General features: G+C 47.8%; 1 protein-coding gene across 1 annotated transcript in view; it reads right to left on the bottom strand.

The window, feature by feature from the left end:
• The window catches only part of robo2 (roundabout, axon guidance receptor, homolog 2 (Drosophila)), a 450826-nt gene that overhangs the window by 25006 nt on the left and 410820 nt on the right, over positions 1 to 15000 (bottom strand). Inside the window, exons 22-25 of the mRNA XM_061216243.1 lie at positions 14652 to 14777; positions 8343 to 8502; positions 5936 to 6199; positions 3718 to 3938 (exon numbers count right to left, since the gene is read on the bottom strand). Coding sequence (XP_061072227.1) covers positions 3718 to 3938; positions 5936 to 6199; positions 8343 to 8502; positions 14652 to 14777 — 771 coding nt within the window. The remainder of the gene's footprint in view (positions 1 to 3717; positions 3939 to 5935; positions 6200 to 8342; positions 8503 to 14651; positions 14778 to 15000) is intronic.

The raw sequence follows: 15000 nt of genomic DNA, 5'->3' as shown, positions 1-15000 counted from the left end.
GGGATTGAGGACAGGGACAGAGCTGACAGAGAAAGAATGAAGCTCAGGAGGTCTGAAAGGGGGAGAGAGAGAGAGAGAGAGAGAGAGAGAGAGAGAGAGAGAGAGAGAGAGAGTGACAGATTGGCAGCAGAGAGAGTTGATCTGCAGGGAGTTGAAGGTGAGTCTGAACCCTGGCCAAGGGAAGGGTGTTAAAGGCACAGACACACAGTAAGCCAGGCATGTGGAGGGGACGAAGAAAAGCAGGCTGCCGTCAACGAGAAATGAATAACACACCCTACTGCAGAGAAATACTACCTGCACATATGTAGGTTATTTCATCTCTGGCCAAAGTTCACACTCTGTCCATACCTGCACTCTGTCCATAAGGCAGCAGGAACTCCCCTGTGTGTGCTGCCCCACCTCAAACTCCCTATGCTACCCCCACCCCCACCCTGGAAACACATCACAAAGCTCTATTCTGAGAGGGAAAAGAAGCACAGGACCCCCAGGAATGCCTTCAGCCAGCCAAACCGTTCTTAAACATGTTCTCTCCCCTCGTACACCCAGTGCTAATTTATTAGCGAGCTAATGGAAAAATTCAAAAAACCTGCAATCCAACGAAAACCTTGCACATTCCAGTTTCAGAGCCCTGACTTGTGTCAAAAGAAAACTGCAAGAACTCTGGCTTTTCTCCATCTCTCATTCATCGACAGTGAAAAAACTTCCTTTGTGGCCTTTTCAGCAAAAGAAACTGTAGAAATACTGGTGGAAGAATCCACCCACAAACAGTGTTGGAGATAATGAAGTCTTAACTCTGCCAAACACTGCCCAGAGGCCCTGGAGTACTGGAGATCACAAAGACGGCCTCTTCAACCCTGATCACAGGTTCAGATTTTATCTCCGCTAACCGCGGAGCTGAAATCCCTGTTCTTCTACACCACCGAGATGTTCCTCCTGTTTTTCCTGAGCAACTCAATCAGTGAAAATACTTACTTCCCTTTTTATAAATAAATACATAAATATGTGAACAAAAAAAGAAAAGAAAAAAAGATTGTGTTCTTGGAAATCTTGACTTATACATGCTCTTCAATTGAGCAGACATTTCAATACCGATCTAATGCACTGGGAGCACTGAAATTGCTATTTGGTTTGCGCACCCACGTGAATTGCCCAGTTTAGACAACCTTAGAGAATTCACCACAGTCCGCAACCTGCTCAGTCTCACCCCACTGTGATCGGAGCTCTGATTGGCTGAGGGCAGGGTAGGACGGGGGGTGGTGGGGGGGCCGTTTGGCGGCCGTAAACCGTCCTCCCGACACTAAAACTGATTTATCCTGACGGGCGGCTCATCTGCATATCGTTAAGCACCGAAATCATTCCCCCTGACGAGCCGGCTTCTCCACCTGCCGCCAGGAGATGTGACCTCACTCCCAGCTGCCCTTGCTGTTGTTTACGGGCGTATAATAATCCCGGAGCAGCAGGGAACTGAACTCAATCAGGACATTACAGCCCCACCGCACAGAGAAAACACATCTGCTCTTGTAGCTCATACTGACAATATCCATGCATCAGACAAGAGAGTATTAATACCATACCCTGCATTGTCCTATAATCAGCGTTGTGGGAAAATTTACTGGTATAATCTTCAGATTCATATCACTCTAAATGTATGGGCTCTATAGCACCGCGGCATACGGAAACAGGTCGTGGGGTGTGCAGAGTGCAGGGGCCCGAATACTGAGTAAATTACTGCTCCGCTTTTTCCGGGGGCCACGGTCCAGCTCATGATTATCCAAATGCTTGTGTACTGCACGCTGGCTCATTTCCATGGTATTAAAACCCACACAGATCTATCATCTGGATAGATGTCCGTGTGAGCGTTCTTGGTTTCCCCCCAGGCAGCATTCAAAATGGTGGCTGTGATAAATCCACAAGTTTTTTTTTCCTTCTTTTTTTTTCCTCCCCCTTGCCGCTTGCCGCCCTCCCCACCCTCCCCGTTCCCCCTGCTCCCATCTCCCTAACCCTGGAGCCGGAACCGTGGCCGGGGCTGTCAAACGCCGCGGGGAGAGGGAGACTTGCGGGGAGATAAGGAGAAATAGTGCTGTCTTCACGGTAATACACTGCGGGAGAGATGCGGCAGATTACGGCAGAGTCACTGCTTTGTATTCCTCTAAATATATCAGCACAGCCACACATCAGACCCAGTGCGGCTACTGTTCCATCATCCCGCAGAAAACTACATTTTACAGCACTGGCCGGCAGTCAAGCTCTCCCTCTCTCTACTTCATACTGCGGCGTGCTGTATTCTAGGGCAATGAAGAGCAGAAGGGTTTTACTGGTCATAAAGCTGGTCTAGCTGTGTATGAGCTGGTCAACCAGCTAGTGCTGGTGCTGTAGCGTGTCTGAGCTGGTAGCTGCTCAGCCACCTACCAGTTGTTTCAAAACCAACAAGCTGGGAGCTGGTCTGAACTGGTCAATCAGCTACCAACTGTTTAAAAACCTAGCTCGAGCTGTTTTTTTTTTTCTGAAACTGAGAGGTGGGGTCATGTTTTGCATGTGTCAAAACAAGATGGCAGCATCGGCCTCGTAGCACCTAGTAACGGAGCGGATTTACATGGCTGCTACAGGAACTGATAATGAACACTGGGGAAAAGATAGGAAGGGCTATTTATTCCTGTCCACAGAGAAAGAAAGAGAGAGAGATAGAGAGGGGGGGGGGGTTTAGAGAAGACTGCAGGGATATGGAGGTCCAGAAGTTTCCGGAAGCAGGGCGTGCCCGTGTCCTCATAAAACAGGCTGACACAGAGGCATGGAAATGAAGATGTCATGTCTCCCGTCAGTGTCGTACCCTTGACACATCCCTGACTGATGGCTGCAAATGTTTTTTCAATGAATGGAAAAAAACAGAAATGGTGCCTCCGTACGAAAATGTAATACGTTCAACATGAAAAAAAATGACTTCAATTCTCGTCTCTGAGGAGGTGGTGCAGGGTGAGCTGAATCACAACCTTTCTCTCTCTCTCTCTCTCTCACTCTCACTCTCTCTCTCCCTCTTACTCCCTCTCTCTCTCTCTCTCCATCTCTCACACTGTCTCTGGGCCCTTTTTAAAATGCATGAACTTTCTTATCTCTTTTTGGTGGGAGTATTATAATTCCCCTCAACTCTCCGAACTGCCAGGGAAAAAAAATATATGATTCACCGACATTCATCTTAGGGTGTGAAACAGATGACCATGTATATTTCAGACACTAAGATATAAGAACACGTCATTTGTAACAACGAGGAACCATCAGTGAAGGAGTTATACCGGGCCCACTAAAAAGAGAACAAGGAATCCAGCACACCCTGAATGGCTCAACAACAGTGAACCGCAAAAACAATGCAATGAAATGAGAATACTTTGCATTTTTACATCATAACAGAATACTAGCTGCTCAGCAGTTATGACCTTAGGGGACTGACATTGATTTCAAAATCAAATATAAATGAGACATGACAACATATTTTCTTTAACATCGACGACTAAAAACAAAGACAACAGTAACTGCCATTTTACCATCCTTTCGCCATCTTAGGAAGACATTTCAGCTGCAGTAGATCAGTGAAGATTTCAGTATACAAGAATAACAAGCACATTAAACCACTGAAGGTCTCACTATGCTGCCGCGTCAGGCGTAAGTGTCAGTACGCAGGTATGTCAGGGAAACGTAAGCAGTGCAGTCGGGCAGGTGTCTCACCTGTGACAGAGCTGTCCAGGTTGTCCATGCTGGAACCCGGGGTGTGCTCAATGCCGCGGAGGGGCCGCGCCATCTCGTATCCTTCGTCATCCTCCTCATCCTCTTCGTCCTCCTCGTCCTCGTCCGGGATGTCTGTCTCCAGGTCGGACACCAGCGTGCTGGACACGTACCCCACCGGGGGGGCGGGGGCCTGGGGTGGGAGCGGGGCCCCCTGGATGTGCCTGGGGGAGGGGGGGGGGGGGGGGGGAGAGCCGTTAACAAAAGGTGCACACAGAGGGAAAACACAGGGAATAGTGACAATGACAATAATGATAATTAATAATCCGTGCTAATGGATTGCGTTTATGTGTGACCCGTTCTATCATTACATAAAAATTGTAATGACTGTATTTTTGTTTAGAACAGCCCTTCATGTGTATTTTACTAGTTGATGCTTTAACCTGTGGAAGAACCTACGCACTTGTAAATCGCTTTGGATTAAAAGCGTCTGCCAAATGACTAAAATGTAAATGTAAATGTAAATTATCAGTCACAGGTCGTGAGGGCCAATTTCACATAAATTGATGTTTGTGTAAAAATTAAAATTTTTGGCTGTTTTGAGTTTTTAAGCTTTTAAACAAGATTTTACGCAACATGTCAAAGTGAAAGTAACAATTTTATTGTTGTGCATTGTTTGGAGGCAAGCCAGCTTGTCACCTTTCACAAACAGCTCCATCCGTGGCTAATGTATTTGTATTTGCTTTCATGGTCTGTATGTCTTCATGTCAAGAGTAAGTGTTCGGAGTAAAAATACAGTTTTATAGGGTTTATACATAAAATGACAAGGTGTAGCGGCCAGAGTTCAGCTACGCCAGTAACTCTCGTAACGAAACCTTGAAGCCGTTTTCCTCAAAAACATGGTTTGGTGAAACACAACACTTTTGATATCTGTCAATACGACTTGATTTTGATTGAGCAGGTCACATATAGTCTGTTCATCTCATGATCTTAAGCCGCTTTAACAGAAAGGGCGGAACCTCGCCGCGACAGCCAGCGATGAAAACAAAGGGAGACAAAAGAACACAAATATGCACACACAGAGCGCCGCGCTAATGAAGAATTTCTAGCGAATTCCGCCCTCTTCCACGACAAATTGTACCATTTCCACTAATTCTACAGTAGCCTCCCCTGCCAACGGCAGCACAATGACCCCCTAATTGCAGCCGAACGGGGTACAAAGGCGCAGTCTACGGCGCTGTCTGCGACGCGTCTGTCACCAGGCCGACAGCCCGCGCCGGGCTGAGCGGCGTCGCGTCTTTGACGCGGTCCGTGGCGGGATGCGGATATAATTACGGGCTCTTTCCTGTCGTCAAAGCCCCAGCTCGCGCCCGACCCAGTCATTACGGGGGAACGCCTGACACCTCCCCCCGCTCCTGTGTGTACCGTAATGAAGGGATGCCACTCGCGCGCTCAGAGACGGGATGAAACGCAGCGCTCAACCGCCGCGCAGGGACCCGACAGCGGGCCGGATACAGGGCTTCCAGTACGAGCGGATGCGCAGCTTCACTGTTAATGCCAGCAGCTCAATGCAAAAGCATCGGGACAGAGACGCATTTTTTTTGTTGTTGCCGTTTTACTCTGGAACATTTAAAATAGAAATTTAACAAAGAATATGAGCTTAAAGTGCTGATTGTGTATACATCCATAGTTAGTTGCATTTATTGAATTCATTTATTAGCGTAAGTGTTGTGATGGCACATCTTGTTGTCGAAGAGGTCCTGCACAAGTTACAGACAACTGTGTAACTACAGATATATTTGGCGATCTGTGTAGGAATTCTCCGTGGGCTCGTTATCGTGATTCACATATAAAGGCCTGCACTGCATGGCACGGTGTTCACACAGCTAGACACACCAGAGAAATAAAGACAGCCAGCGATGAAAAGAACACACAAACACTGCGCTTCTGTAGTCTTGACAGTCAACCCCAGAGCTGGGTCAAATACGTAACTGTTTCGGATTCAAATAGTCTTCTACGCTTTACTGAGCTTGTCTGGTGCAATGGAACTTATGATACACTCTCAAAAAGTGAAAAACCCCCGCCTTCTGGTCCTCTTGATTGGCTCAAGTGCACCAGGCATGATCAATCGAGCACAGAAAAGCATTAAGAGTCCGAAGCAATGACATTCGAGCCAGATCTGGCCAACCCCCCCAGGAGCCCCTCTCCAGACCCCTCTCACCAGGTCTGCTTGGCCATGTCCAGCTGGTAGGCCCGGGTGATCTGGTCCAGGTGGGCCTGCAGCATGGGCTGCATCTCCTCGCGGGGGGAGGGGGTCAGGGTGGCGGTGGACTGCTGGCCGAAGGACACGGCGGCGGGCGACGAGGCCACGCCGCGGATGGGCGGGGTGGGCACGCGCTCCTCCTCCTCCTCCAGCTCGTCCTCCAGGCCCTGGTGCAGGTAGGTCTGCACCGGCATGGGCGGTCCCCAACCGTCACTCTCGTACCTGGGGGGGGGGGGGGGGAGAGGCCGCGGTTAGCGCCGGCGCGGTCCCGCGGGCTCCTAATCCCGCCCGTAACGCTCGACACTAATCCGCGGTTTTAAAAAAGACCCCGGTCTTACGGGATGTTCCGTCCTTGTCAAACGCTGTTTACGAGGATTTCACTTTTGAAAATCCTTGGGGGTAGGTGAGGTGGGAAAGGAGAGAGGCTTTCATTTCTCGTAAGTGTGCTTATACGGGCAGAATTAATGGCGGTCGTAAAGGAGATGTTCATTAAAAGAATTTGTCAGCGCGTACTCCATAGGACATAACAGTCTTAATCTGCCGCCATTAAGGCAGGACTTACAAGGCCAAGGAATACTCATTTGCCAGACAGCCTATTAAGCCAGATGACTTTGCCAGATAAAATGAGCGGCCGGGAGAGAGAGCATGGCTCACACCCCGGAAAACTGGAGCACATTCAATACGCTTTCCAGAGTGTGTGTGTGTGTGTGTGTGTGTGTGTGTATGTGTGTGTGTGTATGTGAGTGTGTGTATGTGAGTGTGTGTGTGTGTGTGTATGTGAGTGTGTGTGTGTGTGTGTGTGTGTATGTGTGTGTGTGTGTATGTGTGTGTGTGTATATGTGTGTGTGTGTGTGTATGTGAGTGTGTGTGTGTATGTATGTGTGTGTGTGTATGTGTGTGTGTATGTGTGTGTGTATGTGTGTGTGTGTGTGTATGTGTGTGTATGTGTGTGTGTGTATGTGAGTGTGTGTATATGTGTGTGTGTGTGTGTATGTGAGTGTGTGTGTGTGTGTATGTGTGTGTGTGTGTGTGTATGTGTGTGTGTGTGTGTGTGTGTATGTGTGTGTATGTGTGTGTGTGTATGTGTGTGTGTGTGTGTAATTTAATTTAATTTAATAACATTTGGACAACTTTGGACAACACCACATCGTTTTCTGTGCAACGGTGAGGAAATAAGCCAGATGCAGCTTCTTCTGCACGGTGACCCTGCTGCAGTGTGTTTCTGTGTGTATGCACATATACGTGTGTGTGCTTCTGTGTGTGTGCGCACCTGTACAAGTGTGTTTATACGCACATGTAGTATATAAGTGTGTGCGCATATGTGTAAGTGTGTGTGTGCACATGTAGTGCATGCATGTGTGTGTGTGTAAGTGTGCGTGCACATGTAGTGCATGCATGTGTGTGTGCGTGTGTTATAATGGGCTACAGGCCTCACTCTGCCAGGTCTCACACCTCCCCACACCAGAGGCCCAGCGTTCCCTCACTTCTGGAGGCCCTGCATCCAATCTGCTCCCAATTAGCATGAATGCTCCGATTGTGAGCGCACATTTCAGGGGGGGCGGGGGCCGGAAAACCCAGCAAAGGAGACGGAGAGATTTTTCTTTCAGTCTTTCTTTTCCTTTTTTTCATCCTGAGATCCCCCCCCCCCCCCCCCAGCAATTGAATCATGGGCCGTCTGTGTTCACTTGAGCCCTTTCCCCTCAGAACAGCTTGAAACTGTGTCTTTTTTTTCTTTTCTTAAGTTTTCCTTCAGATAAAAAACACAATATTAAAAAAAAAAAAAACACTCCAAATAAATGTGCCCACGCCATCTGTCTGTGGGTCTGGTTCCCTGGGGAGAGGACACACCGACGCTTCCTCCACAGGTCCTATCACACTCACTGCCCTCAGAGAAACCCCTGCTGCTGCCGCTGCACAAACTTTCTCCAGCCGGGGAAAAAAAGGGCACGCGCTCCTTCCACAGCTAAAGTTAGACTCTCTCCTGGACAAACAGTGGAATAATGATGTCAAAGGCTGGAGGGGAACAGCACCCTAAATCACCGCTCTCAGCAGTTCATTCATCACCCACATTACAGTCTGACTGCTAGACTGCATGAAGCTGTAGAACTGTATAAAGATTGTATAAAGCCAAGGCAATGCAAGGCCTGTCTGCAGCCATATCTCTCTCTCTCGCTCTCTTTCTCTCTCTTTCTCCCTCTCTCACTCTCTCTCACTCTGTCTCTCTCTCTCACTCTGTCTCGCTCCCTCCCTCCCTCCCTCCCTCCCGCTCCCTGTCTCTCTCGTTCTCTCTCTGTACATCTGTCTGTGAGTCGGCCTGCCTGTCCGTGTGTCTGTCCGTCAGTGAAAGAGTCGAGGAATGACCTACCCTCCTCCCTCGTGGTGCTCAGTGGGGTAGTGGTCCACCTCTGTCCCAGGGAGAGGGTGGATGGGCGGAGGGGGCAGGGGCACGTTGGCCCAGTTGGACCCGTTGGTCTTTGGGGGTTTGGCTCCGCCCTTTGTCTTCTTCTTCTTACCCCCTTTTCCACCTATAGGCAGCAGAGAGAGGGGGAGGGGGGAGGAGTCACGGGCAGGATCTCAAAGACTGGAGCACAGAGAGGATTCTGGGGCTTCCATTCAAAATACAAACAACAAGCATCATTCAGAAGCTCACAACATGCGCGCGCACACACACACACACACACCCACACACAGTTTCTGCAGTAGCTTCAAATTTAAAGCTTATTAAAGATTTAAGGAGCTGCCAGCAACTCTGTCATGAGTCATGGTGTGCCTTAGACTGTGCGTTTTAGCCCCGTCCACAGAACACATTCCACATCTGATTCAAAGATCAGAAACGGCCTCTGATGCGGTTTTCTCTTGCTTGTACAAAAAGCCACTGACACATTACACAGGAAAAGGAGACTTTGGGCCTGATGTATTCCACCACAGACCAATCAAAGGCGTAAGGTTGGCGAAGAACGCCGCAATTAAGAGCGCTACGGCCGAGCAGAAAGAGAACTCGGCGAGCCGTCGCACCTCGATGGCGGTGCCCTACGCGGCACTCGACGGGAAGCCCCGCTGACGGCCCGATCCCACGCGGCCGATCCCACGCGGCCCTAATGGGATTCAGTCGGACTCCGTATCCTTCCTCTTCTCAGGCCACGCGAGCTGCCATTCCATTTCCCCTCTGATCCGATTCAAGCGGGAATCTTCCCAAATTCATCCATCACTATCCGGCTGTCAGCCGGGGGGGGGGGGGGGGGGGTTCCTATTGGCCCACGGCTTTGGCTCGGTATAGCCAGGTGACCCTTGACTCCCTACTCTCCCCCCCCTCTACCCCCCTCCACCACCCTTATCTCCTTCTCCAACATGTAGAGAGCAACACCTTGCGCTTGTCAGAAGGGGAGAAACATTCATGGCAGTGTTGTCTTCCACCCTTCCCTGCAGTTGCGGATCACGGTAATGGAGTCCTGCTCCTCTCATGCAAATTAGCGGCGCTTGTCTTAAGGCAGGTGGGTGGAGGGGATTGATGAGTGAGGTGCAGAGGAGCAGAGACCCCCCCCTCCCCGCATTCGCAGTCTGCTTGGGGCAGACCCAACGACGTCTTTACGTCTGGCTTACTGTGGTTTTCGGTTTAATCTGTGGCATATGGTGAACGAGCTCACACCGTTGTGCTGTTGTTATCTCCACATCGTCAATAACAGTATTTTGTAATTACAGTTTTTTTTTTAAATAAAATAAAAGCAAAAAAAGAATGAGGACATATTAAGAGCTTCGATGTTGACGTTATTAAATAATATATAAGGGCATTATAAAGGCTACGTTTCCTTATCACTGATCAATGACAGAGTTAAAAGAGTTGTTATTGGAAACAACCCCCCCCCACCCCAGACATTGCCCAAAAACATGCCTGCCACACAGTCCAATAAAAACCTCACTGTGCGCTTCAGACTACAACACATTAGATAGCCCTATAAACCAGTTCACTGTCAGTTTACCCACTCATATAATCTTTTACAATGTGAAAATCCTTAGATGCAAATTATATTTTATATTCACTTGCATTCAAAACTACTTCCCATAGATTCTGTGTTACATGAAGCATCTAAATATCTCTGCATGTTGTACATTTCATATTCTGTCGGCAAGGCAATAATGGTCAGATACTGTTGTATGTTGCTCTCAAGGCAGTACTCTTCCTGCAGTGAGACTTCCGCAGTGCATTTCTACGTACTTACTCAACGTAATTGCCTTTCTTATAAACACGCACAGCCCTCGCACTGACTAATTCCACGATGTCCTCTAAGATCTGCCACCAAAACGAAGCTTTCGTTCGTTTCCAGCCAGAGCAGAACGCGTGCCCGGGAGAGGGCTAAAAAAACGCCGGGCGTCGCCGGGGATGGAGGTGTCAGAGCAAAGATTAATAAAGAAAACCACTAATAAAAAAAACAACAAGGGGCCCAAGGCGGGAGATTCAGCGCTGTGTAAGTACGGTCTGAAAGTAATTGGGTTTTCCTAATCGTTCCTCTGGGCGACGCTCGACTCTCCCCGATTAATGGCGAGGAGCCGCGATCGCTCACTCACGCGGCCGCGCTCCGCCCGCGCCCCGCCATCAATACTGTAAATGAGGCTCCAGCAGGGACGTGGGCCGGCGCTGGAATTACAGTAGCCAGAAATATGAAAAATATAACCCAGGAGAAAAGGCTTTGGCTGGGAGCAGGGGAGAAATTGCACACCAGGCCCATCTTCCTGACACAAGCTGGGCCGCTCTTCAAAGGACGGCGGCCATTACGCTCGGAGAAAGAAGTGTATATTTTTTTACCCCGGGTCTGGCCGCTCCCATGCTGCTGCTGTGGCCTGCAGACCTCTGTTTTTGTTGGCCATGTCGGTGCCAAATGATTTGTACACAGTGGAGACCGCAGAGAGACCTACAGTTCAGGCCTAGCAATTTAGGCACTGTGCGTATCTGCGTGTGTGCCTTCGCGTCTCTGTACGTGTAAGTGTTTGTAAGTGAGAAATTTCCTGCATATTTCTTTGCACCTGTTTTTAATTTTCACAAAGAGGTACTTTTTCCTTTGTTAGTGTGTGTGTGTATGTATGTGCGCATGCGTGCACGCGGGTTTGCGTGTGTGTGCAGGTGTGCATATGCTTGCAAGTGTGCCTGCATACAATGGCTTCAGAAAGTATTCAGACCCATTCACTTTTGCAACACTTTATTGTGCTGTAGATTTAATTTTAAATGGACAAAATTGGCATTTTTGCCCATCAATCTACACTCAATAAAACATAAAGACAAAGGGAAAACATGTTTGAAAATCTAAAACTGAAACTGAATGTTTAGTATTCATGAAGAGGTACTTTTGTTGCTGTTACATTACATTACATGTTATTTAGCTGAATTACCAAAGCGACTTACAGTTGATTAGACTGAGCAGGATACAATCCTACCTGGAGCAATGCGGGGTTAAGGGCCTTGATAAATCGGCCCAACAACTGTACGGATCTTATCATGACTACACCGGGGATTGTACCGCCAACCTTGCGGGTAACTTTAACCAACCATAACCACAACGCTACAGGCTGTGAGCATGTGTGTGTGCATGTGTGTGGATCTGTGTAGACTGGGAGTATATTACTATGCATGTTTATGTGTCTGTCAGAAAGGGCTCATCAGCTTGAAAAACATGAAGAAGAAAGGAACTCTGGGAAGCTGGAGGGGGCTGAGTGGCAGAACTCCAAGTGCAGGCAGCAGAGTGATCCTGAGCTCTGCAGTTTCACTGAGAACGCAGCGCTGTGTGTGTGTGTGTGTGTGTTTTTCCCTCCTTTCTCAGGTTTTTAATGAGCGAGCTGAGGACCCCCAGGGACCCCCACGCTACTATGAAACTACCGTTTCTCCCTTTCATTCTCATTTGTTTCTGGCGGCAGACCTGGCTTTCATTAGTCACTCGCTCCATCTCCTCAGAGAACACTACTGATTTTTCTTCTCTCCCCTTTATTCCTCGTGTTGTTTTGTGTGTGTTTTATTTCTTTTTTTTTTTAAGGATGAGGGCAAACCCAAAGCTTCACTTCTCAATTACGGCACAGAGGTTCTCTCATGCTCCACTCCATGCGAGGTTACTGAGGTTGTATTTTAGTCCTCTGTGTTTTAGAGGCAGCTAAAAATCTTTGAAACTCTACATAAACAGAAGAAAATGAAATATGTAGCATATGCACACGGAAACTTTATCCACTAATGCTCCGATACAGGGAGCTTACTGATGGATGCTTAAATCCACTGAATATGGAGTACACTTAACTCCAGACATTCCTATAATTACACATTTCTGAGAACTGTCTCTGTACATCCGGCCTATTTGTCCAGCACAGGGAACAAATCACTGTTGGATTTTTGGAGGGAAAAATCAAATAAACAAAAATTCACTTTTCATTAAAATTGGCTCGACTATGACAGCGAGAACGTGCTCAGGCTAGTCTATAAAGATCAACATTAGGACAAAACCATCAAAACATCTTTTTTTTTCTCCTTTTCTGTAGCCAAAACAAAACTTAATATGTTTGACTCTCTCTCTCCCGTTGTCCTTTCTATCAGCTACGACTCTCTCTTTCTCCATCTTCCTCCTCCTCCTCCCGGGGCTCTCCTCCCCCTTCCCCGTCCCTCCTGGAGAAGTGGAGGTGATTAATGCGGAGTGTGACGGCATCGCTGCCGTCTCCGTGACGCGTCTCTGGGTGCCCACGCGGCCCTCGCCCGGGGACACGCCGGTAATACCCCCCTCGCCAGCGCAGCGGCTGCGAGCCAGTCGGATCAGAGCGCGGTTAGGGCACTGGGTTGTAACTAGATTAAAGTGGAGTGGTAGGGGAGGAGGAGGCCCACGCATGGCTGCCCTATAAACGACATTGTAATTCTCAGTACATGAGTTTTATTATAGCCAGTAACCATTAGAGGAAAGAGGGAGATGCTTTCGCCACTTGACTGTACCCCGGCTGACCGTCCTCGAGTGCGTGTGTGTGTGTGTGCGTGTGTGTGTGTGTGCCTGAGAGTCTCAGTGTAAAATCTTCAGAGGTTCTGCTCTGACTGTTTGCTGTCGCACTTAACGTGCGAAATAAAGCTGTGGTATAATGAGACGGCCGACACTTGGCTTTTGGGAGCCTTAGCACAGGTGGATTATCTCTCCCTCACTTACTCTGTGCAATAATGTCGCCGAGCTGCAAACGGCTCGGCTTACGTAACCTCACACACTGTGTCAGAGAAAAGCAATGCCAGGGCTACGCATCGCACGCAATGGACAATGAGACTTGCACAGGGATGACATTTTGTCATCCGTTCAGCTCTCATTACTGTGAAGTACTGAGTTCAACCGCAGAACGCTTCTTGCCTATAGATGCTTAATAGATGCTTAACAAAGCATCAATAACTGCATTACAAATCATTTACAAATACTTATTTTATTAATGATGCCATTATTAATGCTTTGTAAAACATTGGCAAGGGGACCGTATTCTAAATGCGACCTCAAGATAGTACATGGCTTTCAGTCTTTTACTAGATTAACCTTTTTGGAAACTCTTAAAGTATTTGTGGTTACTACGCTGATTTAATACCATGGCTGAGATGGCACATCTCTGCTGCGTGATGGTGATACAGCAGCTGCACTCTAACTACTGGACTCAAAGATACTGCTTTGATCATAATGAAGTTTGGCCCATGGTGCAACCGGAACACCATTCACAAAAGCGACACCAGGGTTTGCCAAAATGCTGGTCAGCAGAGAGGCAGTCACATGATCTTTAAGACCTACAGAACGCACTGGGATGTACCAATAAGGGAATAGAAAGCCAGCCATGTGAGCCCAGGAGCTGTCAATCAAAGTGTGCCTCATTTTCCATAAATTATGTATATCTGTATGTATGGGATCTTTGGGGTCTGCTGCAGTATCAAAATAATATACATAGGCATATTTAATAATAGTGCTTTCGTAGACATATTCGCATGATCAGTAATATCTATGGTTAAGGCACATACAGTATATATGCACATATATTACCATATATGAATGGTTGGTTCCCTCTAACTAAAAATATTTTCCTGTCTTTTGCAAGAAAGAACTTTTGATGATATTCCTCTAGTTCAGATTTTATGCATTGTTTTTGTGTTCCAAATCAACCTGTTTCTCAGTGATTCCGAGCCCAGTAAACAGAGTTTGAGCAGGCCTAAAGAACCAGAGAAAGTATCATGACAATGCAAAAAAAGGGCACCTCAAAAAGTCTCCTCCAGCGAAATACAGAGTACAGCAGTTTACAGAGTGCCTTTCCCTGTCTTCGTTTCAGTTAGAGGAGGGTAACAAATAGTGTTCCACATGATTCATACCACAGCGTCTGCTTTGAGCTGAAAAAAACCCCAAATACGGTTTTAAGTTCTAGAAGAAATTTAGAAATGTCAGCACTATAGCTGCCAGCGGTGAGTAGGTCGTGGGGGTTAGGGGGGGTGGGTGGAGGGGAGTTAAATAGTGTTAATAAAAAATTAAACCAATATTAAATCAATCAATCAATCAATCACTCAATCAACCAATGTTCAATCAATCACATCAGTCAGTCAGTCAGTCAGTCCATCAGTCAGTCAGGCCCTACACGGTCCCAAAGCGGTGCTGGAGACAGCAGACAGACGGACGCAGGTCCCCTGAGCCGAGCAGAAACCAACCTGATAGGCTGCCGCTCCGCTCTGAGCTGTTGTGAGAGCTGGTGGTGCTGAAATCTTGTGATTGGTTGTGTGGCATTCTATTAGACAATCCATCGGCCAATCGGTAGTCAGGAATGAAAAGGAGTGCTGGGGGGGTTAAAGGGCAAAGATCACAGTGGCATAAGGTGATTGGCTCACAGCACACGCACATGCAGGGCATGCAGTTAGAGCAGCAGGCAAGCTGTGGACATACGTCTCTCTCTCTCTCTCTCTCTCTCTCTCTCTCTCTCACACACACACACACACACACAATGTCATAGAACCCTTATGTCTCAACAGGATGAAGAGGACTAACTAAGTAACTAATCTA

This window comes from Conger conger, chromosome 13 (assembly GCF_963514075.1).
Source record: "Conger conger chromosome 13, fConCon1.1, whole genome shotgun sequence".
In the NCBI taxonomy this organism is placed as follows: domain Eukaryota; kingdom Metazoa; phylum Chordata; class Actinopteri; order Anguilliformes; family Congridae; genus Conger; species Conger conger.
The sequence above is the reverse complement of the archived record's forward strand: the minus strand, read 5'-3'. Positions and strand labels throughout refer to the sequence as shown.